This window comes from Schistocerca serialis, chromosome 5 (genome assembly GCF_023864345.2).
Source record: "Schistocerca serialis cubense isolate TAMUIC-IGC-003099 chromosome 5, iqSchSeri2.2, whole genome shotgun sequence".
Taxonomy (NCBI): Eukaryota; Metazoa; Arthropoda; class Insecta; order Orthoptera; family Acrididae; genus Schistocerca; species Schistocerca serialis.
In genome coordinates, this window is record NC_064642.1 from 383,911,225 (window position 1) to 383,933,740 (window position 22,516).

The 22,516-nt window shown below is 38.5% G+C and overlaps 1 protein-coding gene across 1 annotated transcript in view; it reads right to left on the minus strand.

The window, feature by feature from the left end:
• The window catches only part of LOC126481958 (E3 ubiquitin-protein ligase MYCBP2-like), a gene marked incomplete at its 5' end in the record, with an annotated part of 333,248 nt that overhangs the window by 165,665 nt on the left and 145,067 nt on the right, over window positions 1-22,516 (minus strand). The window contains one exon of the mRNA XM_050105921.1: window positions 15,079-15,287. Within this exon, the coding sequence (XP_049961878.1) occupies window positions 15,079-15,287 (209 nt within the window). The remainder of the gene's footprint in view (window positions 1-15,078; window positions 15,288-22,516) is intronic.

Sequence of the window (22,516 nt, forward strand, 5' to 3'; positions counted from 1 at the left end):
GTCACTGGTACTGAGTGTTTTCTTCACAAATACTAAAATAGAGAGTTACTATACATTTATAAAAGCTATCTACTTTTACTGCATAAAGTCTGTCTTAGTATAAACTGCAGTCAATATGCATCCTAACAACCCAGATGAAACTCATCATACAACAGTATATGATAAAATTTAAATAAACAGTCCTTTGTTATAGGAAAAGTAATGCAAATATATTCCTCCAAAGTTGATACCAAGAAACAATCATATCACTGTATTTCCCCTTGGGAACAACCACTGCAAAAATCAGTGTCAAAATTCTCTGTTTCCATAATGTTATGTTGGAGAGAGGGAATTTCAAGTCTCACTTCATTATGCAATTTCAATAGGCTTAAATTTCGCAACAGAATAATCAGGAAACCATTTTTCAAACTGATTTTGTGTGATAGAAAGCTAAGTGCACTAAATTCTGCCACTGGTGTAAACTTCTGAAAATACACCTGTCAGTGAATTGAAAACATTAATGTCGTCTAATGGTTCTTTGGTGTACTTTGAAACTAACAGCATCATCTATCAGTTCACTTGCATATTATACCCTGAGGATCATGTTGTTGTGGTAAACATCTGAAATACTATGCTGGGTAGATGATTTTAGATAAAAATTTCATTTATGATATCTTTTCTTACATGTTCCAATTCTGATTAAATAAAACCTGTATGTTGCCCCAACATATGCTCAAGTTACCTATGAAAACCCTACAAAAATTCATCTAGTAGGTATGGAGATCAGCATGTTGAAACAGATAGATATGGCAGTTTTAGATAAAACTTTAAATTACAATACCTTTTTTTCCCCATGATCAGATTTTGATGAAATAAAGCCTATATGCTACCCCAAGCTATGCTCAAGTTACATGTGAAAGCTCCATTAAAATTTGCCTAGTGGTTTTGGAAATTAGCATATTTAAACATACAGACTTGGCAGTTTCACAGTTTTGTTAATAGGATACATAATATCTTGTTGAACAGCTTATCTATCTAGAATTTTAGGTCCTATATACATCTGTCTTCGAAAAGCTAAATGGATATCCTGAGATCATGGCTGCCACAGGTTGCACCTACCACTGCAAGACACAACAAAAAAGTGAACACATGGATAGTTACACAACAAATCCAACTCACAATCCAGTGGAGCACCATCACTTTCAAAGATTCTAAATTCCAGTGACAACTAACATGATGCTCTATTATGCCTGGCTATGATATTGTGCTCTCTCTTTGGTTATTAATTGAACGGTCTACTTATCTACTGACTGGACACTGGTAAGACTACAGACTTTCTTGGTGGATATTTAGGGTGGTTTTCTATCATGTTTATATGGTCATAACCCCACAGCATGGGCTGGTTTTGTGTCTTGTGAAGAACAGTGCAATAAATAACTTCTGATTAAAGAAACACCAGGAGTTACTCAACCCAAAGAGGCAAAGTCTACAAAGAAATTGTTATTATCTGCGAAGTGAGTGCAAGAATTGCAGCACTTTTAAAAAGGTCTTTGCATAATGTGCGTTTACCTACCCTTTCTGCTTGTTTCTCCTGAATAAATACTTTATGTACTTTGGCTGCACTGGATGGCAAAAATGTGTAAAATAAGGCAATACTCAATGAGTTAACACAACGAGCGCTATTTCTAAGAGCAAAACATCCTGAAATCAGCTTCTTGATTAGTTTACCTATTAGGTGACACAATTTCAACATTCTATTCAGTTAGATCTCCACAGTGTTTCACATAGTCTACTGCTGGTGCTAGCAGGTCAGTTTTGCTTCTCTGAAACTGTGGAATTTGGATGAAATTCAAACTTGAACAGTTTGCTGTGAACCAGTTGTAGGTCTGTTAAGCTGTGTCTGGTAAGGCTGAGTTCATATCCTTGATTAGTATGCTTGCGCCATCAACAACCATTAAAGTTTTCAAATCGTACTTTAGTATTATTTTATGTAGGATAAGAATAAGAGTCAATCCAGTATTGATCCCTGTAGGGCCCCACATGTTCTGTTCCCCCATCCTGAGGTTAGTTTATTGTCTGTGACTCAGTGTGTAAATGTGTCCTTATGAAGGTGAAAATGGCCTCATATTCACGAACCCATCTGAGTTATTCCAGTGCTAGACAGTCATGTAAACTCTTTCCTAAAATACTAAAAGTGCTACCACTACTATGCATATATATTATGGATACAGTAAAGTATATTAAAAAGTGTAATTGGCACTGATAGTAGAATGAGACAAAACTGTGACACATACAATCACAATAGAAGGTTAAAAATAAACTTACACGTAATCCCAGGCAATAGAAGTTGGAGTCAGAAAGGAAAATGTTATATGGGAATAAAACCATGTTGCTACACAAATTAAAATGGATCTTAGGTATAAATCTGTTTGGAAGATCTGTTAGAGAATGCCTATATTATCACTGCTTCTACTCAATAAGTGAATACATGAAATTTCAAAATAAGTAATTTCAAACAATGGAAACTACAGATTGGAATATCAACAATGTGGGAGAAGATAGATTGTTACTTACTGTAAAGATGATACTTTAAGTTGCAGACAGGTACAATTAAAAGAAAGTTACACATAAGCTTTCGGCCACAGCCTTCAAGAAAAAACACACCATTCATTCATACAAATAAACACACCTCACACGTACACATGACCACCAACTCTGGCAGCTTAGTCCAGGATTCTGGTCCGAGCTGCTGGAGCCGGTAGTGCTGTTTGTATGAGGTGCACTTGCTTGTGTGAATGAATGGTGTGTGTTTCTTGTTCTATTTCTCATGAAGGCTGTGGCTGAAAGCTTATGTGTAAGTGTCTAGAAATTGTGCCTGGCTGCAACTTAACATGTCATCTTTATGGGAAGTAGCAATCTGTCTTGTCCTACAATGTTAATAAATACGATATTTTTTGTGTAAAAATTTGATCCAAGTCAAGTCAAATATGATCCGAGACAGTGTAATGTGAATGATCAGACATGCTAAATAAGGTAAAACTTAATCCATGCAAGTGAATACCATTAATGCCATAACACAATACAGGAGAGTATCAAAAAGAATCCTCCAATTTTTAAAAAAATCATAACTATTTTGCTATCTGAGATTTATGAATGAGCAATGTACTGTCGGAAAGAGGAATCTCTTGAGTTTCCATGGTTACCACTAGGTAGCAGCAGTGTGGGCTCACTTCAGTTCTAGTGAAAATGGTGTCGGGACAACAGAAAATGTTTCGTGTTCTACATTTTGTGCAGTGTGGGTAATTAATAACTGCTCCGAATGACTTTCATATTTGGTCTGGTATGGATCCTCCTACACGCAGAGCGTTAGATGATGGCATGAACAATTCTGAGAAACAGGCTGTTTATGTAAACGTAAATTGTCGCACCGACCCCAAGTGTCGGACACCGACATCCAATGCATCCACCACAGTTTCATAAGAAGTCCACAGAAATCTGTTTGCCGTGCAGCTTGACAGCTCAACATGCCCTCGATGTATGTCTTGAGCGTGTTGCATTGACGTTTACACATGAAACTATGCAAAATTCAGCTACTGCAAGCTCTTTGTGAAGGTGACAAACACTAATGTGTAGAGTTCTGTAATTTCATTCTTGGCAAGATGGAGGATAACAGTTTTCTGCCACGCTTAGTGTTTATGATTGATAACTTTTTTCCTCACAGTTGGACAGTGATTCAAATGGCTTCATTTACCAACAGGATGGGGCACTCCCACACTGACATCTGGAAGTGCGGGAACTTTTAAATCAAAGGATTACTGAACAACAGATTGGCCACACTGGACCAAGTGATACAGCCTTACATTACAGGCCTCCAAGGTCACCAGACCTGACTTGTGTGATTATTTCTTGTGGGGGTTTATAAAAGACTCTGTTTATGTGTCTCTGCTACCAACAACAATGAGTGAACTGAGACTTCGCATAACAGTAGCTGTGGAAGCTGTAACTCAAAACATGGTCACTGCAGTGTGGAAACAATTTGAATACCGCATTCACATATGCAGTACTTTTCAAGGGGTATATATTTAACATCTATGAAGAGGTATTAAAAAGAAACTTTTTGAGTTTCCCGTTCATCGAAAAACAAAATTCATTGTATACATTTATTAGTTTCAGAAATTTAGATGTGCAAAATTGGATGATTGTTTTTGATACACCCTATACTTTCTCCAAGTAGAATTTTGTGATCCATACAATCCAAGGCTTTGGCAGGATCACAAAATATACCAGTAGGATAATTTTCCTTCACAGTTCTGCCAGAACTTCCTTTATGAGAGCTTTTATTTCCTTTACAGCATGGAATTATTTATCAAAAGCAAACTGAGAAGCATTTAACAAGCTCTGCTCAGATAAATAAGTCAGTATTCAAATACAGGACACTTTCTCAAAAAGTTTTCAAATAACTGGAAGAAGTGTAATGGGTGTGTAGTTAGAGGTAGTTTGCTCACATCCAGGTTTATAGGAAGTGGTATTACAATATATCTGAGTCTGTGAGAAAATATGTCCTTATCCATTTATAGATTACAAAAATATCTTAAGAATTGCCCATCACTTCACTGGTCTTGTTTTGGGCTACTGGGTGTTCATCTGTATTGATACTGTTGTCCTTATCCATGTACCAAGAAATAAATGTCCTTGGAATGCAAAAAGAATTACTGAAAATGAAAAAATGAAAAGATACCCATAAAGTGCAAATCAAGTTCATTTAAAGTCACACCAAATGAAGTGCAAAATTACATATGAGCAGACAAATAACACTGATGCAGTATAATCATTAACAGAAAACTAAAATAACAAGTAAATATATAAGATTGGCAAGCAGCTAAAAATCAGAACACGTGAACATTTTTTAACAAATAAAAACCCAACAATTTGACATTTAAATCAATTTTGACAGCACTTAAATGTTTTAAATTTCTGTCCTATTTTATCATATAACTCAACATTTTGCTTAATTATAGATTTCTATGTCTGCTGCAATATTAAGGTAATTTAGGGAACAGTTCATAATGCTTCCCCCATCCCAACACATTTTTCATAACTGACACACACACATTATTTCACATTCAGATTTGTTGGCTTTAAAATTTTGCAACCAAATTCCAAGTAAACTACAATCTGGCAGTCATTTCAACCAAGATTTCAAGGGAAGACATTACCACACTCTAACCACAACTTCATAGTACAGGTTTTAAAAGTACATTTACATCTACATACAAACTCCACAAGCCACAGTATAACGAATAGCAAAGAGTATCTTGCACCACTAATACTCATTCCCTTTCCTCTCCCACTCACAAATGGAGCTAGGGAAAAACGAATATCTATATACCTCTGCGCAAGCCCTAATTTCTCTTATGCTGCCTTAGCAGTCATTATGCAATATGTACACTGGTGGCAGTAGAATTTCTCTGCAGCCAGCTGCTGCAAATGCTAGTTCAATAATTTTTTGTGAAAACAATGTTGTCTTCACTATAGGGATTTCCATTTGAGTTGCCAGAGCATGCAATTGCTAGTTCAATAGTGTTCTGTGAAAACAATGTCGTCTTCACTATAGGGATTTCCATTTGAGTTGCCAGAGCATTTCTGTAACACTGAAACATTGATCGAATCTACCAATAACAAATCTAGCAGCACACCCCTGAATTGCTTTGGAGCTATCGTTTAATTCGATTGGTGGGGATCCTAAAAACTAAAGCAGTATTCAAGAATTGGGCACACAAGTGTTCAACATGCTGCCTCTTTCATAGATGAGCTATACTTTTCTAGCAATATTATTAAAAGGAAAATTGCTACTCAGCATATAGCGGAGAGGCTGAGTAATATTGTTATATTCCATCCTGGATTTTCCACTACACTTTTCTAGAATTTTCTCAATAACAGAAGTAGACCATTCACTTTCCCTGCTACGTTCCTTACACGGGCATTCCATTTCATATTGTTTTGCAATGTTATGCCTAGATATTCAAGTACCATGGCTGAGTCAATCAGCACATCACTAACACTGCATTTGAACTCTACAGGATAGTTTTTCCTATTCACCTGAATTAACTTAAATTTTTTATGTTTAAAGCAAGCTGCCATTCCCTAGACCAAATAAAAATTCTGTCTAAGTCATCCTGTATCCTCCTACGATCACTCAACGACAACACTTTCCAGTACACTAGCATCATCAGCATCCACAGACTGCTGCTGATAGTAATCAGAGCTTTCTAGTACACAGAGGAGAAGAGCAGTCCCATTCTGCTGTTGAAGTCTTCAAGCCAGCCACCTATCTAAGAGCCTATTCCATATGCTCGGATATTTGTTAGCAGTCACAATGGGCACTGTATCATATGCATTCTGGAAATTTAAGAATACGAAATCTCCCTGTTGCCTTTTAATCAAGGTTTACAAGATATTGTGTGAGAAAAGGACAAACTGAGTTTTGCACGAGCGACGCTTTCCAAATCCATACTGATTTGTGGACAGAAGTTTTACAGTCTCAGAATCCAGAATATGCTTGAGAATTCTGTACAAACTGACTTTCAGGACACCAGTATGCAGTTTGTAAGCCCATTCCTTCACCCTTCTTACATAAAGTAGACACCCACACTTTTTTCCAGTCACTTGAGACTTGGAACCAGGTGAGAGATTTTGCAATCAAAGTAAGGTGCCAGTGCTGAAGAGTAATCTCTATAAAACCAAACTGGGATTCCATGCAAGCTAATGACTGGTGTTTTTCAACTTTTCCCATTGCTTCTCAATGCCAGGGCTTTTGACATCAGACTAGTCAAATAAATGACTGAAGAGAAGCCTTTGATCCACTTAGTGATTCTATGTAGGATCAGATTTTTCTTGGGTTCTCAACAAGATCTTTCACTAACTTACGGCAGAAAAATTTGCTATATGCTTCATGCATCGATTTTTTTACAGGCACACAGGCGTCGATTTTTTTACAGGCATATAGGCGTCTACAAACTTTTGCCTATCAACATTTCTGCATTCTTTTTGAACCAAAGTACAACAATATCTGTTTCCTCAACTTTTTCAATTTTTGTTGTTCAACTGAAGCGAGTCTTTTTCATTTTTAATCATCACAAACTTTTCAAGAGCATCATTTACAACTTTCCCCACAACATTAAACTTTAAACTTTCCCCATAATTCCTCTATGTCCAGCATACTGAAACTAAAAACGTCCAGTCAGGATGCTAACAAGAGCTTAACTGCTCTTTCCGGAATAAAAAACTCTTCTAGTCATCTTGATGGATTTACAAAATTTAGGAACCATGATTATTATAATGACATAATGATCGCTAATTCCCATCTCTACACAGACATTCTGAAGAGGTCAGGCCTGTTTGTAGCTATGAGGTCTTCAATATTTCCACTGTGTGTGTGTTGTTGAACTAGTTGCTCAAGATCGTTTATCTATGCCACCTACAATGACTCCACAGCTGTCCCACTCTATACTAAGTAAAATCTTTCTATAGCCAAGATTGCATAAATGCTTCCTTATTTTCGACAACTGGTATCAACAGACTTTGCTGTCATCTTCAAGACTTCAAAATTTACTGTTACAAACTGTGTACATTGTGAGCTGCAATCACATGGCAAGTTGGCATATTAATGGATAACATATAGCACATTATGCAAAGGTTTGTTAGAAATAAAACATATGGCCATTTCTATATATGTAGCATTTACAGATGATTGTGTTAAATCTTAAAAACACAATATACAGTAAAATGTACAATAGAACATCTGTTTACTTTATCTTGACGTGTTCCATTCATTGATGATCCACCTTGGATAGTGTATATACCATATACACCATCTAAGGTGGATCACCAATGAATGGAACATGTCAAGCTAATGTAAACGGATGTGCTACTGTACATTTTACTGTAAACTGTGACTGTTAAGACTTAACAATCATCTGCGAACACTACATACAATGATGGGCCAAAACGTTTTGACTATTGCCCGTCGTGAGACAAGGGTGGATTAAAAGGAGGGGGGAGGGGGGGCGTTAAGAAGGAGGGATTCTAAATTCAGTTTATTTGCTTTTAATTTGCTTATCAACTCTGTGTTAATGAATGGCTTATGAGCTTGTTGCTGTGTGTTAACAATTATATAAAAGAAGCTACTCAGAAAAAGGTTGTGAATGCTGCACATTTCAAGAAATTTAAAACTTTTTATGTCTAAAATACAACACATTTTTGCAATTACTTGATATTTTAAAGAATCTAAAGAGCTTAAAACAGTGTGTTTTGAAAGATTTTTTTCCCTTAACTTTTGAAGAGTGGACCTGTAGATCATCTTTCACCTCCAGGCAACCGCCCCCATCCACAAAACTTCATTAATCTGCCCTTGCCATGAGACTGAAATCCTTCTCATACTGTGGCAGTTGTGTGATACGGTAAGGAAAGAACACAAGTGGAACAGAGATATGTGAGTAGTCATTATAGTGAAGATACTGACTGAAAATTCAGAAATACGCTTTTGTAAGTGATTTTGACAAAAGTCAGATTGTTATGGTCCTAAGCCTGGGAACCAGAACCTCTGAAATGGTGAAAGTGGTCAGCTGTTCACATACTACTGTCTTAAGCATCTGTGGAAGCTGACTGAAGGATGATGAAATAACAAATAGTCCATATGGTATTGGACCTCCATGTCTCATCACGAAGTGTGGAGACTGGAGGATTGCCATTGTGTAAAGTAGGATAGGCAGCGATATGTGGCATATCCGATGACAGAATACAATGCTGGTGCAGGCAAATGTCTCTCGGAGCGCAGCGTTCTAAGGCCACTGTCGAACATGGAGCTCCACAGCACACGACCGATACTCATTCCGGTGTTGACCCAACATCATCATCAATTACGACTGCAGTGCATGGGGCTTTCACTGTGGATCAGTATACATGGGTTGCCTGGTCAAACAAATCACATTTCTTGTTACACCAGTTTGATGGTTTTGTTCTTACACGCTGTTACCGGGGCAGATTGCTGCCTGAAACATGCACTGCGCCACAGATGCATGGTGTTGAAAGCAGAATTATGCAATGGGGTATGTTGAGTTGGGCTTCCATGGAACCTGTGGTAGTAATGGTAGTAACTGAAGGCATCATGACAGCTGTGGACTACATGAACATTATTGAGGACCAACTGCATCAGTTTATGCTTGATGTGTTCCCCTATGACAGTGACATCTTCCAACAGGATAAATGTCCATGTCACAAGTCAGAATCATGGTGCAGCAGTTTGATGAACACGGTAGTGAACTCACACTGATGTCTTTGCCAGCAAGTGCCCCTGATCTGTACCTATTGGAAGACATATCGGGCATCAGCTGTGTACATACAAACCACCGGCCCATAATTTACAGTAACTGCCTGATCTGAACACTGACATATGGTGTCGCATGCCTCTGGAAACCAACCAAGGACTTGTTGTATCCATGTCAAGCAAAACTGCTATTGTGGTCTGCTTGAAAAGTAGATCTACATTCTATTAAGCATAATGTTTTGGCTCACCATTGTATATGATTGTTCAAATGGTTCAAATGGCTCTGAGCACTATGGGACTTAACATCTGAGGTCATCAGTCCCCTAGAATTTAGAGCTACTTAAACCTAACTAACCTAAGGACATCACACACATCCATGCCCGAGGCAGGATTCGAACCTGCGACCGTAGCGGTCAAGCGGTTCCAGACTGAAACGCCTAGAACCGCTCGGCCACACGGCTGGCTATATGATTGTAAACCTTTGCATAATGTGCTACATTTTATCCACTAATATGACAACTTGGCCCGTGGTTCCAACTCACAATGAACACATTTTGTAATAATAATTTCTGAAGGCAAGAAAATGACAGCAAAGTCTGTTGATACCCGTTGTCGAAAATAAAGACATATATATGTGACCTTGGCTATAGAAAGCTTTATACCAAGTAAAGCAGATTGTTCCTCTAATTTCTCACCATGAGAAAATTCAAATTTATACTCAGTAAGTTAAAGTCACCTCCAATTAATATTGCATTATCAGGGTACTTCCTTAGTGCTGCATATTGAGCATAAGGTTTCTTTGAATGATCCCAGAACTGTTATGGCAGAATTGGGTGACTGCTAGAAACATCTAATAATCAACTTGAGTTCAAATGCACCAGTTATTTGCATCAAATTTTGCAGTCAAGACTCAATTTTGACCGCAGTAGACATAATATTTTTGTTATTTGCAATGTGCATCCCACCTCCTGTTGTGTCCAACCTGTCTTTTTGAGTTACATTCCACACTTCATTAAACATTTTGGAGCTTTCTACTTCAGGTTTCATCCAGCTCTTTGTTCCGAGTATAATCTGTGAGTGATAGCTTCCCTGGAGTGCAGTAAATTTGCAGATTTTGAAACAAATGCTTTGGCAATTTACTGTTTAAGTTTTCATATTCGAAGTGCCTTACTTTGTATGTGATATGACTTCACTCTCTGCATAACTTGTGTTCTATCATTAGAGGACCTCAAACTATAACCTAGCCTATTTAAAATAATAATAATAATAATAATAATAACAACAACAATTTATGCACTCCACTAGTACTCCGTTATCCAAGTAGCTACTTCCTTATGTAGTGCACCCCAACATACCAAGGAGAATCCTACAATACTCCTCCCTATAACATAGGACCACAAGTCTGCTGGTGGGTATTATATTGCAAATTACATGCCTTCCTTGGATCCTGCAAGCTAGGTCAGCAGTCTTCAGCAATTCCACCAGCTATCTGTATGAATTAAGGAATTCATCAGAACCTAAGTGACAGGCATCATTTATTCCAGTATGAGCCACAACATGCAGACAATGCATCCTTGATAGCCACCACAGGTGGAGTCTCCTCCATATTTTGGATGAGGCCCCATCAGCAGACTTCATTCAAGTCCTGGATACTGTTTGCCTAATGGGCTCTACAATGTACTTAACATTGGAACTCCCAATAGCAAACAAACCACCCCTTCCCTACTGTGCGCTTGGTCAGACCCTGCTGAAAGAGTGACCTCTTATCTACTAACAGGGTGAATGAGTGAGGGCACATGGCCGGTCACCACATTCATTCTCCAACTTGAGCAACATGGGGCATAGTCCATACCAGTTCAGGGAGGCTGGGAAAAAAACCTTACCTTCATAGTCTCGTTTGTTAAAATTAAGGACTAAGTGAGGAACACGCATTTTTTTGTGTTTTGTCCAAAAAAATTTCTGAGATACAGCGCTTCAAAGATGACACTGCGCATACAATTTTGAAGATGCGAATTTTGGAAAAAAATTTAAAATGCTCTATCTCTGGAACAGTTCTAGATATTTTGTTGGAGTTTTTTTATTTGAAAGATAACTGCTTTATGATGACAAAGAAATCCTCCATTTGGACTTATCTGTCAAAGTTCTTTTTCTATAGCATTCTGAACTTATTTTATAATTTACGGAAAAAAATTTTTTTCAAAAATGTCAATCCATAAAATTTTGATTTTTTTCTGTTGATTAGTACCATATAGTTCTACATTCCCTGAAAGGAGAGCTTCCACTTTTACGATGAACAGGTTTTACAAACAACTGAAATTTTTGTCATACATAAAACCTGTTTTATTATCACATTATCACATAACAGGCTCATAAAAATCAAAACCTAGCCTTATTTAACATAATTTTAGTTTTGAAAGATGAGTAAGAGACTCACTTTTTCAAGCATTTTAAATGGTTCCAAATGTATGTGGAAGGCCATAGACTTAAATGTTTCAATTTACACAACTTCTGTGAACTCTGTTTTGTACTGAAATTAGCCAGTCAATGAACTAAAAATGTGTTCCACTGCTTCAGTATCTTCCTTTGATATAGAGTGATGCCTTCCTGTTGAACCAATAGGAACTGGAGCACTTCAAAACATTGTGAACAAGAAGTGAGCACTGATGGCATTGTTGCTGTCCTTCAACTCGAAATCTATATCCAGCAGCTGGTCCATATGTCAGCATAAAGTTCACTACAATTTAATTTCACTCATAACTGGTGTCTATAATCTCTACAATCCTCCAATCACAGTCATACACACATGCCACAACATCCTCCTTCTCAGGTTGTGAATCTGAATATTATCCTGCTGTTTCTGAGGTGTTGGCTGAAGAACAAAATTTCTTCTTTCTTGCTCTGAAAGTATGAGCAATATGAGTTCGCCCATCACTTTGAGTCCAAAAATGTATTTTGTGAAGTCCTTTCACAGGAGTAATTTTTTTGGACCATTCTTCTTTTTTCTGTTCATGGAATTCTTCGATTTCCTCTTTGGACAAAAGAATGAGGGCTGTGGATGTGTAAGATTTCACGACTCTCGTAAAATCCTCAGCATTCTGAATCACAGCTGTATTTGGCCTGGAAAGCTTATGTTTTGTAGCAAGGTGCTTCATTAGGCTTCCTAAATCATCACAAGCACCTTCCCATAACCAGGTAATGATTTTTAAAATGACTAGGAACACCATCAGAAATAATCATGATCTTTCCTGCCCGTCTTCAGTTGAAGAATTTTGTGCATTGCTAGCAAATTATGTGCATCACTTATAACTGCAACACTTGTAGTCTTGTTTAGAAAATATGACACTCCTGTGAAAATTGAAACCTGGTCATTACTCCAATGATACCTTTGAACTTCTTGTGGGAGGATTACAGACCAGTTCTCAGCGAAATCACAGTGAAGCACTAAACATAGTTCCTCAGCCTGTACACACCCTTTCACTTCTGCAATGTATTGTTGTTGCAATTTCTTCAGATGCTGGTGGGTTACTGCTGTCACTGACCATTTACCAAGTTCGTCAATGAAACTTTCCCATATGTAATTCCTGCAGAGTTATCTGCTACGTCTTCCAGGCCCTTTCACTTCTGCAATGTATTGTTGTTGCTGTCACTGACCATTTACCAAGTTCGTCAATGAAACTTTCCCATATGTAATTCCTGCAGAGTTATCTGCTATGTCTTCCAGGCCATGTGTCTGTAAAGACAGTCCTCCCTTTCCACGACAGACACCACTTTCTTGAAATAAACAAGTATCTCGCTTTACGTCACAGACTACTAATGACTTCACATGCCCAACCAAGGTGTCATATGTCACGTGCTCCAGTAAGTTCTTCAAATTTACCACACAAAGGTCAAAATTCGCATAAACAGATTCTCTAGGTGGGTGTCAAACCACCCTCTTAGGTCATATAGCATAAAAACTTTGATCTTCCAATATGTTAAGTTGTATAGTTGCCCTTCTAAATTGCAAAAGTTTCTTTAATACTGCGAGTCATGTACCTCTTCACTTTCACTACTTTTTGACCTTCAACTGTTACAGTTATAGTGTCTTTTTTGTTGGCACTCTGGCGAAAACAGTCCCATTTATCTTCCAGACAAAATGACTGCACTATTTGAACCTCTACAGGATGACTATAATAGGGATCTGGTCTTCCAAAGACTCCTTTTACAAACTCCGCATTTCTTGATTTGTACCACGTACTTTGATAATGATGGAATGTGGTTCAAAATTGTTTTCTTTGAAAATGTCTCTAGAATAATAGTTAAAACTTGCATGTTTTCACTATAGGATGCATAATATTCAATACCTGAATTGGTATTTGTGAAAAATTTGTGGCAAGAGGTACAAGAGTGCTTTGGTTAATTTTCTTCTGAAGATGGAATTTCTACTTTGAAGAGTGTGGTCAGTTTTTCTGTAGTGTATTTCTCTGCACTTTCTTGAAGCATAGAGCTTATGACTCAACTTCACTGACCACTGTTTCTTAACAGGGCTAACATCTACCTCTGAAGTTGATTGATTCAGGGTATTTAATTCTTCCTCTATTGATGCAAAATCTGCATTGTTTTATTTTTAACAAACCTTTGCACCATGGGAGGCTTCACCTTGTTCAGGTACTATCATTGTCATTATTCTGTCGAAACACTTAAAACACAAAAAGTCGTCACTGAACACATCTTCACTTTGAAACAGAGTCCTCAAATGAGAACACTTATTCCCAACTTGAACAGCCTGGTTTTTTTATATATAAATAGTCAGCACACTTCACTCTTCTGTGGCCCCAGTTAGAAGACATTTCAAACAGTTCTTTTCACAAAACACACTGCAGCTGTGTCAACTAGAAAATTTCTCACGAAAACACAGAACTCACTGGATGGTCTCAGATTTCTTAGAAGTCTCAGTAAACAAATTAGCACTGGACAACTACAATGCAGAAACCTGCAATGAACAACCATGACAAAGAAACTGACAAGAAACTACAATAATGTGTAAGAAATATCTGTAACAATGAAAGTGAAAAGACAACAGAAATAAACATTGTAACAAAGAAATTAGTGAGAAACAACTTCAGTGAGACATACATTACCCTTGAAAGTTAAAAAAATGATTTTTAAAATAAAACCTGCCCAACTTAAAAAAACTCTCCTTTACAGAGAATTTAGTACTACATGGTACTAATCAACAGAAAAATCTAACTTTTCTATATTGGCATTTTTTGGAAAAAAAAAAAATCAGGAAATTTTAAAAAAAATTCAAAAGGTGACAGTAAAAGAACTTTGACAGTTTTCTTACTTACTCGTGAAGTTTAACATATGCTAACTAAATTCAATAACATCCGAGATTATGAAGGTAACTCCCTCCCTAAAGTGATACAGATTATGCCATCAACAGTTCACAAACTGTCATTCGCCCTGAGGTTAGTGCAGTCACCCAACATTAGGTACACTGGAAGGTTCCCCAACACCAGAGCCCATGGGCAAAACAAGTGACACATGAGGTATCTCAGGTGATGTTCAAGTTAACTGCCTCTAAAGTCCAAGCCAGCAGCCTCCAGTCAGTTGACCACATCCAACAGTCACTATCTTTCTTCTTTTTAATTAGATCCACCCACAATTCAGCATTTATCTGTCAAGAATCCTTTGAAAAACCTTATGTTAAAACTTTGTTTCAGAAGTCAGTACTCGACTAATGTTTCATATAAACTGCTGAACTGTAGTACTGGGCTACATCTACTGCCTACCTGCACCCACAATTGATGGTCGACGCTGCTGCAGGCCTGTACCTCCTGCGCTGGCTAGCTCCAGCAGAAACATTGCATTATTTTTCATTATAACATGAGTCTCCTGCATTGAACCACCACTACTGCCTGCAGGAGATGTCAGTCTTGAGGGAGCTGATGTTGATGGTACAGGCTTCCTTCGGCCCAAACAGCCCTTCTTGCTGCTTGATCTTTAATGAAGTATGAAGTAAGAAGTAAGTTTAATTTGACTTCATAATGTACTTCAGATATACCAGAACTATACAGCATTTGTCAATCAAAATTTTTTTTATCACATTGAGTAAAGAATGGATTATAAAAAAATTAAAAGGATATGACTATTCTACAAACATACAGGTTATATGAGTATATGGTACACTGGAAATATTATATATATCTAAAACATAAAAGCCGGAAACATGATAGGAAAACAAAGATTACAAACTAATATACTAAAACAAGGTTCTGACAATAAAGTATCCAACAACTGACTTCTCTCACAGTTAAGTTCCTATTCAAAAATAAAAGCAGCTCTAGTTGTAAAGAGAGGCATAGGTTTCTGCAATAAATATTCACCTTCTGTGCAGGTTGTTGGCAGTGTTCTCTTAGGACTTAAGAGTGTTATGTCCTTGTGGTGTGCACACGTTATGTGCCCTTGTCTGGAGGTGTGCCAATTGCATGGAGTGAAGAAATGTGAAAGCTTGGGAACAGTTGAAATAGGTGTCACAGTATTCTACACCTGCTGTTAGGTTTTCGTAATTCAAATGGTGACCTTTGTGCAGATGTATAAGAGAGTTAAGAGAGTGCAAACATCCCCTAAGGTATTACCACTACAAAAAACATTCATCAGATTTCCAAAATCAATAATTCCTTGCCAAGATAACAAATTTAATCTTATGTTAATTATTATTTAAATTTTATATTGGGGTTTATATACTTTGTTAGACGAATGACAGTTGGATGATTGTTAGCGGGCAGTAGAAATCTTTTACTAAAGTTTCTATATACAATAACTCATATTAGTTTATGATTAGTGAATGCTAGTGAAGTTTTTCTATGGATGGCTAGCTGAACTACAAATTAAGCAGATGGACCAGACTACAGTAATAGTCACTGATGTTGTAGCTTTATCGCTACATCAGGTGGCCTTTCCACACGGAAATGAGGAGGGATAGGTTATCAGTTTACTGTTTGGGTGACTGACAATAACCATTACACTCTGACACTGTGGTGATACACCCTCCCACAGAAGGAGGCCTTTTGAGTTGTCTTTTTCCTTTCATATTTCCCCTGAGGGGTACCACCCTATTTGTCCACCTTCATATGTTCCACTTTCTGAACCTGTTATTACTTTCCATTAAGACTTCTTCTGCTTCTTCTTCTTCTTCTTCACATCATGGGGTAAGTTTATGGCCAGTCCCAACTTCACGGAAACCCTCTGTTCCTCAGCTGACAAAGATCTCTCTTTCCTATAGGTTTATAGTTGATTACTTGTTTAACTAAACTGTCTTCCCCAATTCTGTAGATGTTCTTTCATTTATACAGTTCTCCTGTTATTATTATTATTATTATTTTTTTGTTTTTTGTTTTGTATTTGATATCTGAGGGTACGCCCTTTAACTTAACTTAAAAATTTCCTTTCACCCAACTGTATTCTTCATTTCTCTTTCTCAATTAATGTCCAGGATTTGCTTCTTTATATGTACTCTTCATTTCTCTTTCACAGGTAATGTCCAGGATTTGCTTCTATATATCAGCATAAGGATAGACATTAATCTGTAAAATTTGCATTCAACCTCATCTTGTCACCAGTGATCTGTGTATTGTGCCTCATATCATTTCAAACTTGTTTAATTTATTAATGATGTCATTTTCATATTCATGGTTAATATCACAGACTAACAGCTGAAAATGTGATATATGTTCTATCGATTGTTCATCTAGTGCTATTTTGAAACATACTGGAAATTTCTCTTTGAAAGTTGTTACTTTATTTACCGAAATTTGTAGATGATAGTTCTTACATATTTAAGTGCTGTATTGCAATTTTTCCTTGTAAGACAAATTTAGTAGGCTTATTCCTCTATAGTTCTCATAGACATTTCATTCTCCTTTTTTGTAGACCGGCATCACCTCTCCTGACTTCTGTGATTCACGTATCACCAAGCATTTATTTAAGAGATGTAAGAGCCTTAGCTGTTAACTTTAATGCTGCATGTTTAAGCAGCTCTATATTGATACCATCAGACATGGTAGCTTTCCTGTTATACATTCCCCTGTTCTAACCTTTGTGGACAACCCTTGCTGTCATTTGATACTGTTCCTGCATTTCCTATCTTGTGGTTTATCCACTGGCCTAACGTTTCTGATGTTCCTGGCTCTCATTGAGTATTTCTTCACTAAAGATTAAGGCCCATTTGAACAGTCCACCATTGCATACACCAGCTCACCGAGTATGTCTGCTAGTGTATGTAAGATGCCTAGCACAACCCGCTCCGGTGCCCGGGGGGGATGTTCCTGGCTCTCATTGAGTATTTTTTCACTAAAGATTTAGACCCATTTGTGACAGTCCACCATTGTGTACACCAGCTCACCGAGTTTGTCTGCTAGTGTATGTAAGATGCCTTGCACAATCCGCTCCGGTGCCCGACTGAAGCGTGGAATTCTCATTTCTTAGCACATGTCTGCAGTTTCCTCTCAGATGGTTGCAGTTATTTTCACACTGTGCTGCCATCATGTGCTGCAGCCCTGTTTCTCCTCCTGAGGCCACAATGGCACGAGTGGCAGTCTGCGGCAGGAGGAGCACTAAGCCTCACTCTCACTCAGCAGCAGCGCACCCCCACCATTGCTATCACCTGGCATCTGCTTCTGCTGCATGCTGTGGTCCTTATGGTCAGCTGTTGCTGTGCTGCCGTTTCCCTCACAATGTTTTTGCTGCTTACTGATGGCCATCTTCTTCATGCTAGTTGTCAGCTGGTCCTAGTAGATCTCCATGAATGATTTGCACCCCTTCCAGCTGGCTATAAGCTTGCTGTTGTAGTTCAAGCACTGTGGCAGCACCATCTTTCCCTGTTTGCAATCACGACAAGAGTGGAGTCCTGCACATTTGTCGCCTTAGAAGCCCAGTTTTCCTGATTCAGTGATGATGGCTGTGCTGTCCACCCTTTGATGACAACTTTCTTCATCCCTCTCCATTTTGGTTTGGCCCATGGTTTCTAGCTGACAACATGAGTGGCTACAATTTTCTTGGCTATCTTTCCGTCATCTCTATCTAGGAAAGAGATCATCAGCATTCTCCCACAAATGCTGGTGCGACCCTTGCACCCGTATCTGGAATTCTGGCCAGTCTCTTCCTTCATTGCACTCCACTGCACATTTCTGATGTCACGGATAACGAGGTCAGAGGTATGTTGGTCTTCTGATCATGTCTGTTTGGGAAATGGGTGGCATCTCATCACCTTTTTTCCAGCAATTCACTCCTGTTTCCTCTGCATCATCTGCCGCTGCTTCTCAGTTGCTGTGGGCCATGATCTGTGTGACAGAATTGCTGCTGACTGTTATGGTTCCTGTTTCTCTGATTTTTCTTCTTATTCCAAGTGCTCTTGGGCATAATCTTGAAATTTTTATTGCTTCCTCCTGAGATTAAGACTCTCTTCACTGCCTTCCTCTTGTCTGCTTGGCACTGGGTTCCTCATTCACTGGTCTCACTTGTTTTTCACCCATTTCAGGACTTCCTGTATCTCATCTATTGTGATGTCACCTCCTTAACATAAAGTTGGTTCCTTTCATCCTCTGAAATTATTATTTCTACTTCCCTGTCATTTTCTTTGGTCCATAGTTCTTCTACCCCCGCTCTCCCATTTTGAAGGATACTTAATGAATTTTGTATAAAGTAATAATAGTTTCCTGTAAAGGAAATTTCACTTTGAAAGTAGTCCATATCTTTGAGAGAAAGTATGGATGATGCTAGGAAGAAAACTGAGACAGTCACTGGCTGTTTGGGTCTTTGCAAAGCACAAAAATTCATTTACACCTGCAAAATAATGGACAAACACAGTTATGGGTAATAGATTACAGTAATGAACACAGTACAAGCAACAGTTTATTGGCTCTCACTATACATACAATTCATCCCCCCCCCCTTCTCACTTTTACACTGGTTTCAAGAGACCTACATCTTTGTGAGATTATTTCTGAAATTATTGAAGTTATTTTAAATCTGTTTTCACAACTATGACAAAATGTGTAATTTTGTCATAAAATATGTTTATATTATTAAAATGAAGCATCGTCAGTGGTCTGTAATGCACATATTTAGAATCTAGCTTATTTTCTGCATCTAAAAACCACTTGTTACAAACAATGTTGGTGTTACTTGCACTATATTATGCCTGACTTTCGCTCATATCAGGAAACACTGCCCACTTGAATGTTTTTGAAGTATTCCCATGTTTGGCACTGTTGTTAATGTTCATAACGCTTTAGTCCGTAGTTGGAATGTGGTCTATAAATGTTTCAATTATCTCTTTGTATGGCCTAGTTTTTTGCATTCTTGTTTGTGTAATGTTCATCTGTGAGTTTTCACAAACAATGTATTTTACAGTACAGTTTTATAAGATTTTCACTGTGATCATTGGTCCACCCTTTAGTCATACTTGTAGCAACGAAAACTTTGGCACCTAAAACCACTCATTCATCAACGGCAAATTTGGACTCTCTTTGCATGTTTTCATTTGCCAAAATCTCGTTTTGATATCTCAAACCATTTGTGATATATGATGAGTGTTATGAGTATTTCATTTTAGCTTTATCCCTAGCACACAAGATTGCAAATGAGTGCACAACATAATGTCAATTTTCTCTAGGTTGGTAATAGACAGAGATCTCCCCACGAGTCTAAAGAAAAATTCAATATGTTTGCCAAATTTCATAATACTGACATCTATTTTTCATTGAAAACATTTTAATTTCAGGCAGTGTGTTGCATATATGTGGAAGATAACATACTATGGCCATTAGCGAAATGATAGGCACTTCATCATGAAACTGGCATATATAGCTACAACTGTTGTAAAACCTAATTTTTTTTAACAATTAGTTTCTCTAAAATGTTGTGTGAACTACTGACAGGTAGCCAACATGAGCACACCTTTCTGTTGGAGCAGCGTGTCACCACCAGCTTACTGAAAACTCATGGACTCAGCTGAATGACGCCCATCAAAGAAATCTGCCCATATTTGTACCTGTTGAGAGACCATCAGCACTTCCTAGAACTGCAGGTAATGGTCTACAGGTTGTACCTCCACTAACATACAGATTGGCACTGCAAGTCTTCACGAATCTGCTGGAAATATCCATAGCCTGTCACCAACATCCGCTCACATATGGCCAGCTAATGGTTCAGGGCACTATTATTTGGTCTCCTCCTGATAAAGAGGTCTGCCAATGGGCACTGCAGTTAGAAGAAGTAGTTAAGATAGCACAAACAATTGAAGTTGTCTGTGCCACAGGCCATCAATTAGATTTCTGGGCTGATGTGGCTGCAGTCAACTTATATGATAGTAGGCACACACATTGCAGTATACCTTCAGAGGAAGAACTCACGGTAACACAGCATGTCCGACCACCACACGACACACACACACACACACACACACACACACACACACACACATGGATGGCCATGGTGGACAAACTTCCACGAGTTCTTCCTGCCTCACTTCTTTTATTCAACATGACTGGCCAGCCTGCCCTCAGTGTTGGGCTTCTTGGCATCACTATCAAAAACGAAAGGACGCATGGGAATGATATGCAACTCTCAGTCAGCTACAGCTGTGACCTGAAACCCTCAAGCTATGAACATTCACATTGTTAGCCAAATGTGTGGCAATTTTGCAACTGTTTCTAGGAAACTGTTCATCAATGTGGGTAACAGTGGGCTCCTTTGACTGTATGTGGATAGAGGTACAGTGGTATCGCTTACAAACTTCAACACTTACCCGTGCCTCAAATTCCCTCTGCTCTTATCCACTTTGTGCTGTCTTGTCAGTTATATCTGGCAACAAATTGCTATTCTTGGACAGTTTATGACAGAGACAAATACAAGGGGGTGGCAGGCTCACTGACATTCCTTGTGGTGGACAGTGCCTTTACAGAAAATTTGTTTGGCTTGGATGCTTTCACAGCGTTCGGATTCACACGGTCAAAAATTCGGTACATTTAGAGACTGACCTCATGCCGTATCAAGAACTGGATGACCTGTGCAAAGAATATTCTGTCCTTTTTTCATGTGGGCTAGGCAAAGCCACAGATTATGTGGTGCATATCACCCAAACCCACTGCATTATCTCGTTCTTTTTCATGCCCGGCAAGTGCGCCAAGTAAAAGAAGAGCTAGATAGGCTGACAGGACTGGGCGTCGTGGAACTCATACTGCCCAGCCACAGGGATATGCCAGTAGTGATTGTTAAGAAACTGATGGGCAAGCTCCACCTTTGTTGTGATTTGAAGGTGGTCAATATGTATCCCATTGTCTGCCCAGAAGAACTCATGACAAAACTGGCATGGGGACAGTATTTTTCAAATCTGAATTTGTCAGAAGCGCAGTGACAGCTGCCACCTGACGAAGAGTCACGTCAGCTTCTTGTCGCCAATACGCCCTATGGCCTCTACCATAATAGCCGCGCTGTTTTTCGAGTTGCTAGCGTTCTGGCTCTTTTTCGGCATTATTTGGAGCAACTCACACAATGAATCCCTTATTGTATCAACCACTTAGATGACAGTCATCACAGCTCCACCGACCGAGGACCATCTTCACAATCCTCGTCTTCTATTTCAGACCTTGCAGGTCACGGATCTGAAGTTAAACTTGAATAAGTCTTATGTCTTCCCACCCTCCATCGGATGCCCGGGTATGTCATCTCTTGAGGGGGATTCAGCCAACAACCATTTTGCAGATATTGAAGCCCTCATTTGTCATACTAATATAAATGATCTCCAGGAATTTTTAGGCAAAGCCCTCTTTACCCCAACTTCTTGCTGCAGGCAGCTATAGTAGCATACCCTCTCAATCAATGCTCAAAAATGGTGGAATGTGTGTCTCAATGCCTGCATGCAAACAAACATTCTGAAAATTGAAAGTTGATCTGTGTTCCAACCCGTGACTGGCCACAGGCCAGCTGGGTCACAAGCTTGTTGTGCCTATTGATGGATCACAGTACAGTGTGGGAGCTACGCTGTCTCATCATAATACGGATTGTTTTGAACAATCCATTCCTATTACCTTGAAGAGACTCAACTCAGCACAGAAAAATTACTCACAAATCGATAAAGAGGCCCCCATAATTATTTTTGAAAACAAGAAGCTTAATGCGTTTCTCTATGATGTCAAGTTTCACCTGGTTACAGACCATAAACCTCTA